The sequence below is a fragment of the Martes martes genome, assembly GCF_963455335.1.
Source record: "Martes martes genome assembly, chromosome: 6".
Classification (NCBI taxonomy): Eukaryota; Metazoa; Chordata; class Mammalia; order Carnivora; family Mustelidae; genus Martes; species Martes martes.
Window position 1 is genome coordinate 104,950,043 of NC_137893.1, and position 18,772 is coordinate 104,968,814.

Genomic DNA, 18,772 nt, shown 5'->3' on the forward strand with positions numbered 1-18,772 from the left:
GTTGGATTAGTTATAGGTAGGTGGGTAAGTAGGTAGGTAGAGTCTTAGCAGAGGGTTAACTAAATGTTGGTGCCATTTATTGAGAAGAACAGATGGGGGGAGGAAAATTGAAAAATTATGTGTGGGTGTTTTAACTTTGAGTTGCATTTAAGATTCCCAGGTAAGGATGTTTGAGTAAATGTTTGGCTCGTAAGTCTGGAGCTTAGAGAAGACTTCAAGGGGTTGTATATAAATAAGAGATTTATCAGTGCATAGTTATTTAAAATCATATACTTAGATAGAAACATCTATTAAATAGTTTGATAATGAAGAGGCAGAAGCACATTTACTTGGGGGTCATATCAGCATTTAGAAGTTGAGAAGACAAGAGGTTCCACAAAGGAGACTAAAAACTGGTCTATGAGGTAAGAGAACTAAGGGACCATGATGAAGTTTCAGGAAGGAGGGAATGATCAGTTGTGTTCAGTGTTGTCTGGACATCTAATAAGGAGCCATAGATCGTATGTGATTTAGTGAAATGGAAATCATTGGTGACCTTGACTAGAATGGTTTTGGTGGAGCACTGGGGTTGAAAGCCAGTTGTAGTGGTTTATGGAGGAATGAAAAGTGAGGAATCAGAGATACTGATTACTGTTTGAATTTTGCTTTTAAAGGGAACAGAAGTGGTGTGGTAGTTAAAGGGTTATGTGAGGTACAGAATTTTTTAAGGAGATATAGCGTGTTTGGAAGACTATGGGAATGATCCAGTAGAGAGAATTTGATGATGTAGTTGAGGGCTTTAAAATCCATGAAAAAATAAGAGGGGATGGGATTTACATAGAAGGGTTGCTCATAGGAAAGGACAGCTTACCCATTTTAATAGGGAAGATGATTGTATATGGTAGGAGGGCAGATAGATGCAGGTAGGCTAGATTTGGTGATGGGAAGATGTGATAGCTGTCGTTTTCCTGTTTTCTTAGTGAAATAATGAAGTGAAAAAAAATCAGATGAGGTTGAAGTTGGGGAAGGAGGTGTTGGTTTGACAAGAAAGGAGAAAAAGTGTAAAATAGATGTTTTGAGACTAGGGGAGCAGATTTACTAAGAAAACTTAATAAGATTAGGACAGGAGATTGTTATCTGCCTCAGATTTGTGATTATAAATTTAAAGTGAGATCTGTTAACATCAGTGTTTATTTTTCTCCAGTTGCCTTCAGCTGTTTGTAGGCTATTTGGGTGAAGGATAAAGTTGGCTTTTATTGGGTTTGTGGTTTTGCAAATGCAGGTGTTTTAAAGGAGAGAGGATAAAAGTGTTTAGTATGCAAGGGTATGGTAATAATGTTGTACTGTCTGATCAGAGTTGCTTATGTGGGAAGATGAGGACATGAATTATAAAAATGATAGATTTAAGAATGGATGGGTCGGTGGGGGGTGGGTTGGGGGAGTAGTGCCTGGCTGGCCCAGTCAGAAAAACACGTGATTCTTGATCTTGGGATTGTGAGTTGGAGCCGCATGTGGGGTGTAGAGATTACTTCAATAAATAAAACTTTAAAAAAATGGGAAAAAAATAAAATAGGAAAAATGCATATGCTTTTCATAGCTTTAGGCCACTTTTTAGTCACTTAATTTGTCATTAAAATTCATTTAAATTAGAATTTCTCTTTTTTTAATTGAGGTATAATTGGTATATAACATTGTTAGTTTCAGGTATATGACAACGATTGGATGTTTGTATATATTGCAAAATGATCACAGTAAGTCTAGTTAACATCTGTCACCATACATAGATTAGAATTTTAATGTCAGAAATACTTCAGTATGGAATATGGGTTCTGATCTTATTTCTAAATAGTGATTTTTAATCAGTCAGTTTTGTTTGTAAACTTACATTATGCATTAAAAGGGAAGATGCCTTTTTAAAAACAGTGAGTTTTAATGATTGTTTTAATTAGGGGCTCATGAGAAGCAAGAGATAAAAAAGAAGAAAATTGAAAAGGGAATGCCTAATATGCATCCTCCTGCTACTTCTACTTCCAAGCCTTCTGCAGATCAGATCAGACAAAGTGTCAGACATTCTCTCAAAGACATTCTTATGAAAAGGTAATACACATTATTATATAGAAGATTGAATAATATATGCTTTATGTACTTGAAGAATAATTGAATTATTCTAATTTTAAGACTTACAGACTCAAATTTGAAGGTGCCAGAGGAAAAAGCAGCAAAAGTTGCCACAAAAATTGAAAAAGAGCTTTTCTCTTTTTTTCGAGACACAGATGCTAAATATAAGAATAAGTACAGAAGTTTGATGTTCAATCTGAAAGATCCTAAAAACAATGTAAGTATATTTTGTTCATTCTATAAATATTTATGCTTCCAGCTTTCCTGAATACATTGGAATTTAAGATTATAATACAATAGATCTATAATTTATTTCTTCAAGTGAGATGGTCATTTTAATAGTCTTTTGCTACAGAACCGAGATTACAAATTCTGCATAGTGGTGGCTAGTGTTATATAATGAGTGTATTAAAATGTAAAATACTAAGTCTGTCTTAACCTGATTTATGGGACTTTTCTTTTTGTCCCTTATTTAATCCAATTTATTAAAAATTCATTCATACGGGAGTGCCTGGGTGGCTCAGTGGGTTAAAGCCTCTGCCTTCCACTCAGTTCATGATCCCACGGTCCTGGAATCAAGCCCCATGTCGGGCTCTCTGCTCAGCGGGGAGCCTGCTTCCCTGCCTACTTGTGATCTCTGTCAAATAAATAAATTAAATCTTTAAAAAAAAATTCATTCATATGTATTCTTTAAAATTGCTGTTAAACCAAAATTCATAATAAACACTGTATTGGTACTTCTGATTTAAATCCAAAAATGGAGTAACACTCCTTAAGAAAATAAATTACATTTAGGTAAAAAAGAATACTATTTTAAAATATTTTGTTAATTTAAATATGATTTTAATTCTAAATATCTTTTAGCAGGGAAGCAAACATTACTTGAACTGTTAATCATTTCCTGCATTTCTTGTTTGGGTCTTAGAGGTTATTTAAAAGCTGTATATGTATAAATACAAACTCCTTGTATATTTGCTTAAGTTTTATAAGATTTTGACATAATTGATAACAGTTTGTCAATTTGTGTTAACGATATTTGCAATAGATAGAATGTGATTTGAGGTATACTAACAGCTACTTAAGAAAAATCTAGGTTATACAGTCTGTCGTTATGGTCCTGGGGGTCAGATACTTCTTGAATTATATAGTCTGGAAGCTTTTCTTCCGTAAGTAAACGTTTATATCCTTTAGGTTTCTTTAGTGCAGTGGGTTCTTTGCTCTGAAGTCCTCTCTCACGCTGGTTAGAACTCAAAACATATGAAATCTTAACAATATGAAAGACGACCCATTCAGTAAAGTTTTTTCATGCAGTACATTGCTATACTACAGGTTGGCTATTGTGACAGTGTGTTTGTCCTTGAGAATACTGGGAATATTCTGAGACGTCGATTTTGGGGGAAGTGGGGAGTGGGTAACAGTCTCAATAGAATTTTTGGATAGATGTAATGGTTCTACTATACATACTTCTCCACTATGTGTTGATTTTCACATGAAAGATAAATTTGCTGCCTTAAATGATAAGTTCCTAGAATACAAGGCTGTCATTAAATTTCTCTGTAGTAGATAATGTATAAATCATTAAACATTTGTAAATCAAGTTTTGAAATTACGTCTTTATTTATTACAAGTTTTTATACAACATGTCTTCTTTATTTTAAAAATCTTTTTCTCCCTCTTAATTCTCATCTTTAAATATATCCAGATATTATTTAAAAAAGTACTGAAAGGAGAAGTAACCCCTGATCATCTTATAAGAATGAGTCCAGAAGAGTTGGCTTCTAAGGAGTTAGCTGCATGGAGACGGAGAGAAAACAGACATGTAAGATTATCTATGACTATGGGTTTGACTATATTAGAACCTGTATTTTTCAGCCGTAGGGAAAATAAACACAGAGGTAATTTAACACAGAATGCACAGTAATACAAACTTCTTGTTCCATAAATTACGTATTCCCATTAACCGAGTTCTTAAATTAAATCTTGTTTTTCTTTATCTCTGCTGCTTTTTTCTCATTTTTTTCCAGTTATCAGATTACATAATAAACTTGTATTTTGTTATGTCTTGTATATCAGAAAGATGGGAAAATAGGCACATCTTAATCGCATCTGTACTTTTCAAAAACAGCATTTGAAGGTGTTATGAATATTGGTAATTTGTAGCACTAGATTAAGTCAGAATGAAAATTTTATAGGTGTATAATCCCTTACTATTCAAAAGTTTCAGATGCCAAAAGCTCAGAAAAACAAGGTTTTCTTTCCCTTAACTTGTTTATTGATAAAACCTCATCCAAATTGGCATGTATGAATGTTCATATTTACAGAAATGTAGCTCATTCCCTGCTAAACTGAGGTGTTATGTAACTTAAATAGTATGTGTACCATAGTCCATTTTTAAAACTAAAAAATTCTGAAAGTAACCAATGCCACGAGTTTTAATTTGGGAGTTCTGAACTCTGAAATACCTTAGAGATTAAGTGACTATGTGGCTTAAGGTTATTGTGACAGTGAGATGACCACATTATCTACTATTTTGATTATAGCAGCGTTAGAATATTAGCTTTTTGTTCTAGGAGATATTGGTTACTAATAGTTCATATAAACTCTGCATTATTTACCTGATTGTTTTTTCCATAATACTTGCATCTCAGACATTAAGCTTCATGTAGGTCTTTTGCCAAAACTAGTGTGAAGTACAAGGCCTTGATTTGATATTCAAATATTTCTTCTACTTTCACCCTGTGTAATTTTTCCTTTTATGGTGAAAATAGTATCACCTCATCTTTTTTCCCTCTGTATCCCAAATATGCGTCTCTTCTGCTTTGGAACTGTGGCTGCAAGTACCATCTGCTTTGGAAACCAGCTTGTTCTTTCTTTAGGCCTTAATCTGATTTCTTTCTTTAAAGGATGATTTGCACTTAACAAAGGCAAGCTTAATGACTAGACCCATCTTTACATTTCTTAACCCATTGCACTCTTCACTACTTTTCACTAGTTCTTGCTACACTTGCTTAATATTTTTTTGTCAAGTTTGTTCAACTAAATTATCACTGTCACAAAGTAATGCTTAGGAGACAACTGATAGGGGACTACCTGATAATTTTTGGTGTTTGAATAAACTTCCATTATTTGGGGGGGATGTTAAGAACATCAAGTTAGGAATCTGAAGAAGATAATTCTCATTTCCCTGGCAGCAGCTGGTAAAAAACTAAATCAGAAAGCCATAAATACCATGTTTCAACCCTTTGCAAATTACATTGCACTTCAGTTTCTTCTGATTAATTTACATATGAACTTCTCAAGACTTATAACCCCAGCACTTAAAATAGTCTCTGGCATTTGTAAGTACTCAGTATGTGTTTGTTGTTTGAGAGACCATCTAAAAATTAAAAATCATCTGTGATGTTGTTCTCATTTTTAGATAAGCTCTTATTATTTAAAGCTGTACATTTGAAAATATGTATATTTTAACTGTGAAGCGTTTCTTTAAATTATTTCCTTTAGACCATAGAAATGATTGAGAAAGAGCAGAGAGAAGTGGAAAGACGACCAATCACAAAAATAACTCATAAAGGTGAAATTGAAATTGAGAGTGATGCCCCAATGAAAGAACAGGAAGCAGCCATGGAGATTCAGGTAAAAATAATAAAAATGCCATGTTGTGCAGTGCTCAAGACATGAAGATTAAGGAAAGGTTGATTTGTCGAAAATGTTCTTAAAGGTGAAATAAGAACTTTTTAAAAAATGTATATGTTTTAAAGTTCATTTTATTGGTCCCATGGTTTTTTGAGAGCGTTGAACAATACTCTTTCTTTGGATGTAGTGTGCAGACTACCTGCATCACAAGCACCTGTTAAACATTTGTTAAAATGTAGATTCCTGGGGTCTTTGTGACTTGGTGAATTCTTTAGTAGGCCTAAGTAAGTGTTTCTTAGGTAGACTGGTGTGAGAGCTTGGTACAGCTTTTCTTATTTTCAAATATCAGTGAGGAAATAATACAGAATCTGGTTAGAGGCCTTAAAGAATGAGGAATGTCTAGGTTTTGCTCTACTTTAAGTAATAATTAATATCTAGCATTTATTTTTTAAAGATACAGTGATGGGGGGCACATGGGTGTTACATTGGTTAAGCAGCTAACTCTTTGATATGTTCAGGTGGTCTCAGGGTTGTGAAATTGAGCCTTGCATCAGGCTCTGTACTCAGTGTAGAGTCTGCTTGAGATTCTCTCTCCTCCTCTCCCTCTGCTTTCCTGCTTGCTTGCTCTAAATAAATAAATAAATAAATAAATAAAATCTTTTAAAAAAAATTGGAAAACATATGAATGGAACAGTTTTCATTTTAGAAAAAATCAATATGAAATAGAAGTTGATTTTAATAATTAGGGCCAAATTTGCTAAAACTTTTTACTCTTTTTTTTTTTTTTTTTTAGGAACCTACAGCTAACAAGTCCTTGGAAAAGGCAGAAGGAACTGAAAAACAAAAAGAAGAGATTGATTCTATGTCCAAAGATACCACTAGTCAACACAGACAACATCTTTTTGATCTTAACTGTAAAATTTGCATAGGTAATTGGAAATTTTTCTTTCTGAAATGTTGCTTTCATTTTGGAAGAGAGATACTTGTATTTGTAATTTAAATAGGCTTTTGTTTTCTGTAAATTAGGGGTGAGGTATCTGCTCACTCCCATTGAGGAGTAGCACATTTTTTGAGTGACTGGTCTTCAGAGTTGAGGTATAGTTTGATACTGTGGTATACTTTATGATCTAGAATTAATTGTACTGTGTAAGATCTGTACTTAACAACCTTGGGGCAAAAGACTAAAATTTAAGCATTAGAGTAGGCATCAGAAATGTTGGGCATTTATGATGGTACTGTCATTTATTAAGTGAAGGAATAAAATAGCATTCATGTCTTATTATCATCTATAAAAAATGAAACAAATCCCAAAATACCTTTTCTCTAGTATTTCTTCTATTTGGTCATTCATTCAGTAAATATTTATTGAGTTCTTGCTGAGCACTTTATGGTGCAGGGAATATAGTGGTGAAAAAGTCAGATCTTATCCAGGCTTTAAGAAAGACTGTAGCCTAGTGAGAAAGACAGGCAGGTGATGATTTGGGTTACAGAAGTAGTTACAAATGTATTTAGCTAACAAGACCCAGTCTAGACTGGGGCACTGGGGAGACTGGGCTAAGGAATCGACATTTAAGCTGAGTCATGAAGGTTGAAAAGAGAGGGGAACATCATTCTGAATACTGGGAATGGCATGAGCTTTGAAGTGAATTCAAGAAGAGAAGAGAGGGATATGAGTTGTTTGAAGAGATATTTGGAGATCACATCTTGTAATACCTTTTTGCCTTTCAGACTTCAGTTGTGACTTCTTCGTAGTAGTGAAATCAATTTAGTAAGTAGTTACTAGCATTTCAAAAACAAAATAGAAAGTACCACAGTGAATTGCACTTATAAAAATGAGTACCATTTTATGAGACTTTAGTTCCAGTTACTTTTATCATAAAAATACATATACACACATATACATACACATACACACTCAAACCCACAGAGATATATGTGAGTGTGTGTATTTAAGTAATGGATCATTAGATAAAATACTGCTTTACCAGATCATAATCAGAAATGCTGAAAATCTTTTGTAGCTGCATTGAAGATTTTGGTCTTTTATCTAAGAGCAGTGGACAGTGACTAACGGGTTTTTCGGCAAGGGAATGATGTGATCAGATTGGTATTTTATGAAGATATCTCTGACTTTGAGAAGAATTGCAGTGGGAGAAGCCAGGAGAGAAAGGAGAGAAACTCCATAGGAACCCTTTGCACTAGTCCAAGTGGGAGATGTAGATAGTTTTGATTAGAGTGGTCATTGGAGATAGAAATAAGTGGAGGCTTTTGAGATACTCACATTAGGTATTATCAGTAGGTTTTGGAGGTTGACTACATTTAGGGCATAAAAAATGGGGATGTAATAAAGAAGAATTTAAATTATATTCACTTTATTGTTAAAAATTAGAGGATCAGGAGTTTAGTAAACTCTGGAGATGTGGCTCTCAATTTTTATTTATTTTTTTTACTGTTGTATGCTAAGGAATGTTACATGCCTTATTCGCTAGCATGAAAAATTCTTAGGTTAATCTGTTTGCTGTCCTCCATCATTGGATCAGAGGCTAGATGAAATGTATCACAAATTAAGTAATTTTCCTGTAATAAAAATAATCCTACTTTCTCAAAAATTTGTTAACATATTTTGTAATCTGTACAGTGGTAAAGACTTAAAGGGCAGAATATTTTTAGACTTCATTATTCTTAAAGAAAGCCATCCATGGTGTAGTAGTATTTTTAAGTACACCCATTTAGTTATGTCTTAATGAAAAATATTCTTAGTTATCTCTATTAATTTTAATCATTTCTGTGGTAATATTTCAGTAAATTTAATGGTAGCACACAAAAATATTTGTTACACACTACTAGACCTAACCTATTTTCAGAAAGTTTGAGTGATTTTTTTTCCTTCTTAATGCTGTAGCCTAAAACCAATGTCATTTTTAAACTTTACTAATATTTTTCATGTTCAGTAACTAAGCACTGCAGTATGCATGTATATCATGAGCTGCTATATGTAACACAAAGTTAGGATACAGAGTTTTATTCAGTTCTTCTCAAGACTTGGAATTTGGTATAGTTTAGTTAAAAATTACTAGGGAATCAAGAAACTGACTTTAGGTTTTAATTATAAAGTTTCCATTTCAGCTTATCTAAGTTACTTAACATCATCTTTTCCTAATTTTCACATCAATTAGAGAGGTGTACTACAATGCAGTTTGAAAGATGATAGTTAAAAATTACCCCAGGAAATCTAAGGTTATGCAACAATTCAGTCAGAAAAACAAAAACATTAGAAGCAAAATGGATGAAGTTATAGAAATTTCATTTTACAAGTTTGGTTTATTTTCGTGTCGTCTTGTGTTAGGTCGAATGGCACCACCTGTAGATGATCTTTCTCCAAAAAAAGTTAAAGTTGTTGTTGGAGTATCTCGTAAACATTCAGATAATGAAGCAGAAAGTATAGCAGATGCGTTGTCTTCAACCTCAAATATTTTGGCTTCTGAATTCTTTGAAGAAGAGAAACAAGAGTCTCCCAAGTCAACATTCTCTCCCGCTCCACGGTAATTTTCTCTTAGCCACAATTTCTATAATCATCATTATAGATCTTCTCCAGATTATACTTGGAGGTCTTCAAAAACAAAAAGGTAACATATTTCTTAGGAATCTTTCTTTTGAGAAAGTAACTATACCTTCTTAAACAGTAAACTAATTGAGATAAAAGAATAAGACTCAAAATTAATTTAGAGATTTGAGTCTGTATGTGGGGACTTGACATTAAATTCTGTTTAATTAATGTTGGTCCCAAGAGGCAGGAGATAGCAATTTAAGAAAAATTGCTTGTACTTCTCTGTACCTTCATCTAAGCCAGCCCGTGAAGGATGATTTTGAAAATGCAACCATGTAAGGTAAATATGAATGTAATTTTTTATAAAAAGTGAAAATCCAAACTCTTTAATCAATAGTCTTTACATATTTTGGCTTTCTTGACATGCTAAAATAGAAATAATTGATGACTTAGTAGAAAATGGATTTATTCATGAGCAGATCTTTAAGGCTGAAAATTTTTAATGTCATATTTTAGTCCAGAGATGCCTGGAACTGTTGAAGTTGAGTCTACCTTCCTGGCTCGATTGAACTTCATCTGGAAAGGTTTTATCAACATGCCTTCTGTGGCAAAATTTGTTACCAAAGCCTACCCAGTGTCTGGTTCCCCCGAGTATTTGACAGAGGTACTGTGAACTTTTCTGCCCTTTTCTGCTTGGACTGATGTATGTGTTTCTAAAAGCAGTAGGAGGGAAAATAATATTACAAATAATAAAGATACTAAATGATAAATTTATTTTCATTCATAAGAAAAATGTTGATTGTTAATGAATGACAGTGATTCTTAAACCATTCAATTAATGGAACTGTGAGTTCATAAATGGAGTTTGTGAACTGTGGATAACTATGTTCTGTAAGTTTTAAACCCACGTGCCCTGTACTCTAAAATGTGCGAAACTTTGTAAGAGAATTAAAAAGTAATGAGAGTCTACTTGTATTACTTAAGTTTTTCTTTAAATATAGATTTGATAAAATATTGACCTACTTAATATGGTCTTGAGTGTTAGCCTGTCAGGAAGATTTTTCCTTGTGGATAGTTCTTCTTATTCTCCTATTGCTTATGTTTCCCCAACTGCATGACTACAGTTCTTACTGTCTCTTTCTGCGAATGAGATATAGGTTATAGTTGAAACATTACAGCAAGTTGATAGTCTCATGAGACCAATGACTGTAGTTCCTACAGGTACCCTGGGTTTATACCTGAAGGAATAGGAAGGAACTGTTATGTAATATTTATGGAAAATAAACAGTTGGACTATTATATTATGATAAATTAGAAAAATACAACATTTTTTAACTATTTTGAAGAAAATTGTATTTTTCTGTGTTTATGCAGAAGGAAAATAAATCATGTGTACTATATTTTTGTTGAGGTTATATTTTCTTTATGTTCATATCTAACATTAACTTTTCCCATTCATTCTCAGTCTGCTGACCATGAAGGCAAAAATTAAAAAAATAAATTCTTTTTTCCAAAAGCCTAAATTGTATTATATACCTGTTTTTTTTTTAAGACTTTTTTTTTTTTAAGATTTTATTTATTTATTTGACAGACAGAGAGCACAAGTAGGCAGAGAAGCAGGCAGAGAGAGAGGAGGAAGCAGGCTCCCCGCTGAGCAGAGAGCCCGATGCGGGGCTCGATCCCAGCACCCTGGGATCATGACCTGAGCCGAAGGCAGAGGCTTCAACCCACTGATCCACCCAGGCGCCCCAAGACTTTTTTTTTTAAGACTAACATATACTTTACTTTTCTTTGTATTTGGCTGAAATTAGTTTTTTTTTTAATTTTTATTTTTTAATATTTATTTAATAAATAATTATTAATTAGAGAAAGTACATTTTTAAATTTAAAAAATATTTAATATATAAATATTTATTAGTGAGAGAAAGCACAAGCAGGAAGAGTGACAGAGGGAGAGGGAGAAGCAGACTCCCCTTAAGCACAGACTCCATCCCAGGACACTGAGATCATGACTTGAGGCAAATAAGGAATTGAGCCACCCAGGTGCCCCTAGGCTGAAATTAGTTTACATGTAATGTGGCTTAACTAATGCTGACCGGTTTATTTGTTTAGCATTATGTTTTATTAAACAACCTAATTATTACTTTTATATATATTTGCTTGGCAAGTAGTATTTTAGAAACAATTGATTTTTATAAGAGGAAAATTTAAGTGGACCCACCTTCTTCTTTTTGAACAAATCTATTTAGAAATGTTGTCTTTAGGCATGTGGGTGGCTCAGTTGTTAGGCATCTGCCGTTGGCTCAGGTCATGATCAGGTCCAGAGATCAAGCCCTGTATCGAGCTCACTGCTTAGCGGGCAACCTGCTTCTCCCTCTCTCACTCCCCCTGCTTGTGTTCCTTCTCTCGCTGTGTTTCTCTTTGTCAAATAAATAAATAAAATCTTTAAAAAAGAAGAAGAAGTCCTAAACAATGGAATTTGATTTTAAACAAAACTATTCTTCTTTCTGAGCCAGTTTCTATGTGGTTGCTTTCTCGAATTCTACCTCTGCTTTCTGCTTATTTCTAGTTTAGGACTAAAATCCCAAATAAATATTTAAAGCAATTAATAATTTAAATAAATGTAATTGAATTTAATATCAATTAATTGTGCTTTTTTATGATTTTTCTCAGCTTCTTAGAAAAACAGAAATTTACTGATTAGTTTTAAATATTTTCAATTACACAGTTAATTGATTTCATGTATAGTCATCTATTTTCAGAAAAATTCTACCGTTTAAAAAATGAATTTGCATTATTACAGTGTTCTCTACTGTGTAAAAATATGTTCTATAATTAAATTTAATAACTTCTGAAATCCAGCTGTTAACGATTAAATGATGTCCTTGCCCATTATCACCAAGAAGAGGGGGCAGGATAGGAGGAGGTTTGAGAAGAAAAACAATATCTCTAATATTCTGAAATCTGTTGTCTTCTTTCTGGATTGTCAGTTTGTCATATGCTTGACACTACCCTATTATGGTACCTGTCTTTCCTGCTGAGAACTGACATGATCTCAGATTCAATCTCAGTGGTATCTTGGGTACCCACTTTAGTTATTTGGAGTTGACATTTGAGGTAAAGCCTGATTGCTACCCCAGTACTTTCTTATGTTCTGTGATACAAATATTTTTATTTACTTGTTTTTTATTACCATTTCAAATTAGTCTTAGAGCTAAATTTAAATGAATTATGACTGTTATATTCTGTATATGTTGCTTAATTTCATTTTTTTACTGTAGGATCTACCAGATAGTATTCAAGTAGGTGGCAGGATATCACCTCAGACAGTTTGGGATTATGTTGAAAAAATTAAAGCATCAGGAACCAAGGTAAGGAAAATGTCTTAAGTTATACCAGCATGAGAGAATATTTGAAAAGTAAATCACTGAGAGTTCTTTATGCAGGGTACTCTGGGGAAAGGAGCCAATACAAATTCTAAATCTACATATTACACCTAACATAACTGAACTAAACGCATTTGCTAAGGCTCAAAACAGCCCAGCATTCCTTTTGTGGGTTTTTCTTCCTTTCTGGTATGCTTTCTTAGTGATATCTGTGTCAGTGTTCTGGAAGAAAGATTTTAGAATTAAGTATTGAGATTCCTGGAATTTTTCCTTGCTTTGATTATAGACATTTGTTTACTTAGGGTATAGACTAAGTTGCTGCAAAAAGAGACCGTAAAAGTATAGTGTCTCAAAGAATACAGAAGTTTATTATTTATTTATTTATTTATTTAAAGATTTTATTTATTTATTTGACACAGAGAGAGATCACAAGTAGGCAGGGAGGCAGACAGTGAGGCGGGGGGAGGAAGCAGGCTTCCCGCTGAGCAGAGAGCCTGATGCAGGGCTTGGTCCCAGGACCCTGAGATCATGACCTGAGCTGAAGGCAGAGGCTTAACCCACTGAGCCACTCAGGTGTCCCAGAAGTTTATTTTTTAATAGGGCAGTGGTTCAGAGTAGTTCTGGGACTCTGGTTCTATAGGATTATTTGGGGACCAGTTTCTTACTGCTTGGCTCTTTCCAAAAGTGTTACCTTTATTGGTCAAACATGGTCAAAGCTGACTTATCAACCTCAAGTGGAAGAAAAAAGAATGCCTGTCTAGTTGTTTTAAAAGCAAGACCTGGAAATTCTTGTTACCATTTCACTTCCTCTAAATTCCATGGGCAAGAACTTTTTAGTAACGTAACCTTATGTAAGCTGCTTAGGAGGCTGGGAAATGTAATATCTGGAAATGTTGTCTCTATTAGATGGTGATGTGCCCAGCTAAAAGTCGTCTTTTTATGATAGGAGGAAAGGAAGAGAATAGATAGTTGGTGATAATTAGTAGCCTCTATCACAATATTATTTTTTTCTTTTCTCTCTATTTTTTAATCATTTCTTAAACTTATAGAATAGTAGTACTCAGAAAAATTTACGTTAGAAGAAATTCTTTTTCCCTCCATGGATGATAGTACCTAGCATATTACAGGCATTCAAAAAATTAAATAAGGAAACATTAATTTTTTTTCTTTTTCTTAAGATTAAATATGTCTAGTAAGATTAGAGATAATTCAAAATGGATGATCTCAAGCTAAAAATAATATATTTTTCAATAACTGATTTTAGAATTTTAATTGATACAGTGTTAGAATACAAATAAACTTGGAAGCACTATTAAAGTGTTATAATACTTTTTTTTTTTTTTAAGATTTTATTTATTTATTTGACAGAGAGAGACCAAGCAGGCAGAGAGGCAGGCAGAGAGAGAGAGAGAGAGGAGGAAGCAGGCTCCCTGCCAAGCAGAGAGCCCAATGCGGGACTTGATCCCAGGACCCTGGGATCATGACCTGAGCCGAAGGCAGAGGCTTAACCCACTGAGCCACCCAGGCGCCCCTAAAGTGTTATAATACTTATTTGCTGTTACTTTCTCATGATAGTAAAAGTCATGGGAAAGCATTCGGAAGGTGTTACCCTTGGCCGTTTTGGGAATCGCTCTTGATCTCCTCATATATTTCTGCCTAGCATTTTATAGTATGTCTCCTTCCTGAACTGATTGAAACACTGTAATAGTTGGTACCTCTAAAAGAGGACTGTTTCGATGACCTTTTATAAGAGGCAGAGCCGTAGTTTAGCTCATTTGTACGTTTCCTTTAGGAACTTGAATTAATTTAGGCTTTGTAGCAGTTCTGGCTCTCTCCTTCATGAACAAAACCTTCATGAAACAAAACCTAGAACCCAGAGGCACACAGATAAGTTCCCAAGTAAGCCAAATGAGTCACAAAATTTATGGCCTTTGTGTATTTGAGTTCTGTCACCCAGCCTCTTTTATTTCTAAATCCAGTCCCTGTAAAAGGGATTCTCAGTGGATTTGAGTGTTTTTGTGTACGTGGCAGGGTGGTGGTGGTAAGTGATAATAATTTTTAGTATGCTGAAAACACGGGCAGCCCTTTGTGAAGGTTATAACATATAAATATAAAAACATATAAACATAAATGAGGAGATAGTGTAGACACTGAAAGACTTGGGTTTAAATATATTTTCTATCACTGAAAATTGTGTCTCCTTGAGCAAATTAATTACCTTGGGACTCAGTGTCTTATGGGACACCTTCAGATGAAACATGTTATCAGTGGATCACCAAAGATCTCCCAAGAGTTGCTTCTCTTTACTATTTTTATCTGCATTTAAGTTGGTATAAATCGTGTTATTTGGTAATCATCATTATACAGTTTACTAGACTATTCCTAATTGGGAAATGATATTTAAAACCAAGCTGTTCTTCAGGTTCTTGTTTTCAATAATCATTTATTATTTTCTTGAATAGGAAATTTGTGTGGTTCGCTTCACACCTGTAACTGAAGAAGATCAAATTTCTTATACTTTGCTGTTTGCATACTTCAGTAGTAGAAAGCGCTATGGAGTAGCTGCGAACAACATGAAGCAGGTTAAAGATATGTACCTTATCCCTTTGGGTGCTGCAGATAAAATTCCACACCCTCTTGTGCCTTTTGATGGACCTGGTAGGTACACATTTTAATAATAGAGAATGAATAAAAAAAGTGGGAGGTGAGACCAGAGCAACAAAATGGACTCTGCTTTCTTTCTCAGGTTCCAGCCCTCTAGAGCTGGCTTGACAGGGGCAAGCCCTACACAATAGGCTGTAATAAGCTGGATGCTAAAATGTACCTTTATTAATGGTTGAAAATGACTTAAAATTTTTTTATTTTTATTTTATTAAAAAAAATTTTTTTAAACATTTATTTAACATGGTGTGCACGCACACACAAACAGGGCGGACAGGGAGGGGTGTGGCACGGAGAGGAAGAGGGAGAGGCAGGCTCCCAGCCAAGTAGGGAGCCCAGCATGGAGCTTAATCCCAGGACCCTGGGATCATGACATGAGCCGAAGGCTTAACCGATTGAACCACCCAGGTGCTCTGAAAATGACTATTAATTGATGTTTTTTATTTCATACAGGGCTTGAACTGCATAGACCTAATCTATTGTTGGGCTTAATTATCCGTCAGAAATTGAAGCGGCAACATAGTGCTACTGCTAGTACTAGTCATACGGCTGAGACTTCTGAAAGTGTACCAGTGGCTTTGCCACCTGATAAAAAAAGTAAAATAGATGTTTCCACAGAAGAAACACCAGAGGAGGAAAATGACTTTTTTAATTCTTTTACAACTGTATTGCATAAGCAGAGAAATAAGCCTCAGCAAACTCTTCAGGAAGACCTTCCAACAGTAATTGAACCTTTAGTGGAAGTCACCAAACAGGAGCCACCAAAACCTCTAAGATTCCTTCCTGGGGTATTGATTGGCTGGGAAAATCAACCTTCTACTCTGGAATTAGCAAATAAACCTCTTCCTGTGGACGATATACTTCAGAGCCTTTTGGGCACTACTGGTCAGGTATATGAACAGACTCAATCAGTGATAGAACAGAACACACTCAAAGAAATTCCATTTATAAATGAGCAGGCTGACCCCAAAGCAGAGAAAATAGATAAAGTGGAAGCAAGTGATGTTGAAGCCAAGGAGGTAAAGGTTAAAGCAGATGATCTTTCAGAATCTACAGGTAATTCAGTAGTAGTAGGAGAAGAAACATCAGTAATGGGGTCGTCTTCCATTTCTCCTGGACCTTTGACAAGTCTTAGCCTCAGAGGTAAGCCACCAGATGTTTCTACAGAAGCATTCTTAACAAATTTATCAATTCAGTCAAAACAGGAAGAAACTGTGGAGAATAAAGAGAGAACATTAAAAAGACAGCTGCTGCAAGATCAAGAGAATAATTTGCAAGATAATCGGACTTCAAATACTAGTTCTCCAGGCAAGTCTAATGTAGGAAAAGGAAACATAGACAGTAATGTCAGCTGCAGTGAAAACCTTGTTACTAATACAACAAGATCCCCACAGTTTATCAACCTGAAACGGGATCCTAGACAAGCGGCAGGACGAAGTCAGCACGTAACTGCTTCAGAAAGCAAAGATGGAGATAATTGCCGGAATGGAGAGAAACACACCCTGCCTGGTCTGTCACACAAGGAGCACTTAACAGAACAAAGCAATGTAGAGGAAAAGTTGTCTTCTGTGGAGAAAAACTCATGTGTTCAGCAGGGTGATAATTCAGGGGTCGCGCAAAACTCACCGTCGGTAGAAAACACACACACTTCTCAAACAGAACAAGCAAAACCCTTACAGGAGGATATCTTAATGCAAAATATTGAAACCGTGCACCCATTTCGAAGAGGATCAATAGCAGCATCATCTCATTTTGAAGTTGGAAACACATGTCAATCAGAATTTCCTTCTAAAAGTATCAACTTTACTTCCAGAAGCACCAGCCCCAGAACAAGTGCAAACTTTTCACCCATGAGGCCACAGCAGCCCAACCTTCAGCATCTCAAGTCTAGCCCCCCTGGATTTCCATTTCCAGGGCCTCCTAATTTTCCCCCACAAAGCATGTTTGGATTTCCACCACATTTACCACCCCCTTTACTTCCCCCTCCAGGATTTGGCTTTGCTCAAAATCCCATGGTTCCCTGGCCACCTGTTGTTCATCTGACAGGCCAGCCACAACGTATGATGGGTCCCCTTTCACAAACATCAAGGTATATAGGTCCACAAAATTTTTACCAGGTTAAAGACATTAGAAGACCAGAAAGGCGCCATAGTGACCCTTGGGGTAGGCCAGATCAACAGCAACTGGATAGGCCATTTAATAGGGGTAAAGGAGATCGACAGAGATTTTATAGTGATTCACACCATTTGAAAAGAGAGCGACATGAAAAAGAATGGGAGCAAGACTCTGAAAGGCATAGACGCAGAGACAGAACCCAAGACAAGGACAGAGACAGAAAAAGCAGGGAGGAAGGGCACAAAGATAAAGAGAGGGCACGGTTATCACATGGTGATCGAGGAGCAGATGGAAAAGCAAGCCGGGATAGTAGGAATGTAGACAAGAAACCAGATAAACCTAAAAGTGAAGACCATGAAAAGGACAAAGAACGAGAGAAAAATAAACATAGAGAAGGAGAAAAGGACAGAGATAGGTACCATAAAGATAGGGACCACACTGACAGAGCTAAAAGCAAAAGGTAAAATTTGCAGGCTGCTTCAAGATTACATTTAAATAACTGAAATGTTGTATCTTAAAAACTTTATGATTGCCTGCTAGGATTGTGCCATCTTTTAAATTTTTAATACTGGTGGTTTGCAGAACAATGAAATCTGTGTGTTGGTGCGGAGTGTTCTCTGTACCAGTGCCCGTCATCCTTTCTTCATACCAACTGTCCCTAGTTCTAGGAATTTAATATTTTTAAAAGTTTTACATTGCTGTATATTCAAAGATTTGTTTTATTAATATGCAATAAAGGCTTAGAAATTTTAGTTTTATTCCTTACTTGGTAAATATGGTTAACTATGGAATATATTTACTGCCTCTAGTGAATGTCCTTTATATAATGACTAATTTGAGAGTAATGTGTGCTCTGTAAGTTTGTTTTAAATTGCACTGTTTTTAAAGAAACTGTAGAGGAGCAACAGAAAGCCAAGCAACTTCATAATCAGATTATATTAATCATTTAGTTGAGCAGTTTTTGACTAAGAATCAGACGCCCAAGGAGTACTTTTATTGCTTTAATCTGCACTCATTGAAGGCATTTATTACCATATACTACAACTTTGTGGTAGGCCATTTTTTTCCTTTTCATTTTTGGCTCTTTGGAAACTTGAATACTTAAGCTTGTACATGATCTTGTGTTTTGCTATCCTTTTTACTGTAAAATGTAAATATTTTAAGGGATATTTTGATTCTAAATATGATAAAAGAATTTCTCACCTATTTTGTGTGTGTGATTTGAAATTCAGTAGTAAAAGTATTTCTTCTTTAAAGCTTTATCAGATACTAAATTCTTTTTCTGCCAAATACACACAGATAATAGTTCTCTACCTTAGGTAGTAGATGAGGG

The 18,772-nt window shown here is 34.9% G+C and overlaps 1 protein-coding gene across 1 annotated transcript in view; it reads left to right on the top strand.

Annotated features, from left to right (window-relative positions):
• The window catches only part of PHF3 (PHD finger protein 3), an 86,371-nt gene extending 67,725 nt beyond the window's left edge, over positions 1-18,646 (top strand). The window contains exons 6-15 of the mRNA XM_080806840.1: positions 1,929-2,076; positions 2,158-2,314; positions 3,800-3,916; positions 5,599-5,730; positions 6,524-6,659; positions 9,077-9,272; positions 9,794-9,941; positions 12,559-12,648; positions 15,126-15,321; positions 15,778-18,646. Of these exons, the coding sequence (XP_080662966.1) occupies positions 1,929-2,076; positions 2,158-2,314; positions 3,800-3,916; positions 5,599-5,730; positions 6,524-6,659; positions 9,077-9,272; positions 9,794-9,941; positions 12,559-12,648; positions 15,126-15,321; positions 15,778-17,903 (3,446 nt within the window). The 3' untranslated portion in view covers positions 17,904-18,646. The remainder of the gene's footprint in view (positions 1-1,928; positions 2,077-2,157; positions 2,315-3,799; positions 3,917-5,598; positions 5,731-6,523; positions 6,660-9,076; positions 9,273-9,793; positions 9,942-12,558; positions 12,649-15,125; positions 15,322-15,777) is intronic.
• Positions 18,647-18,772: the final 126 nt, after the last annotated feature.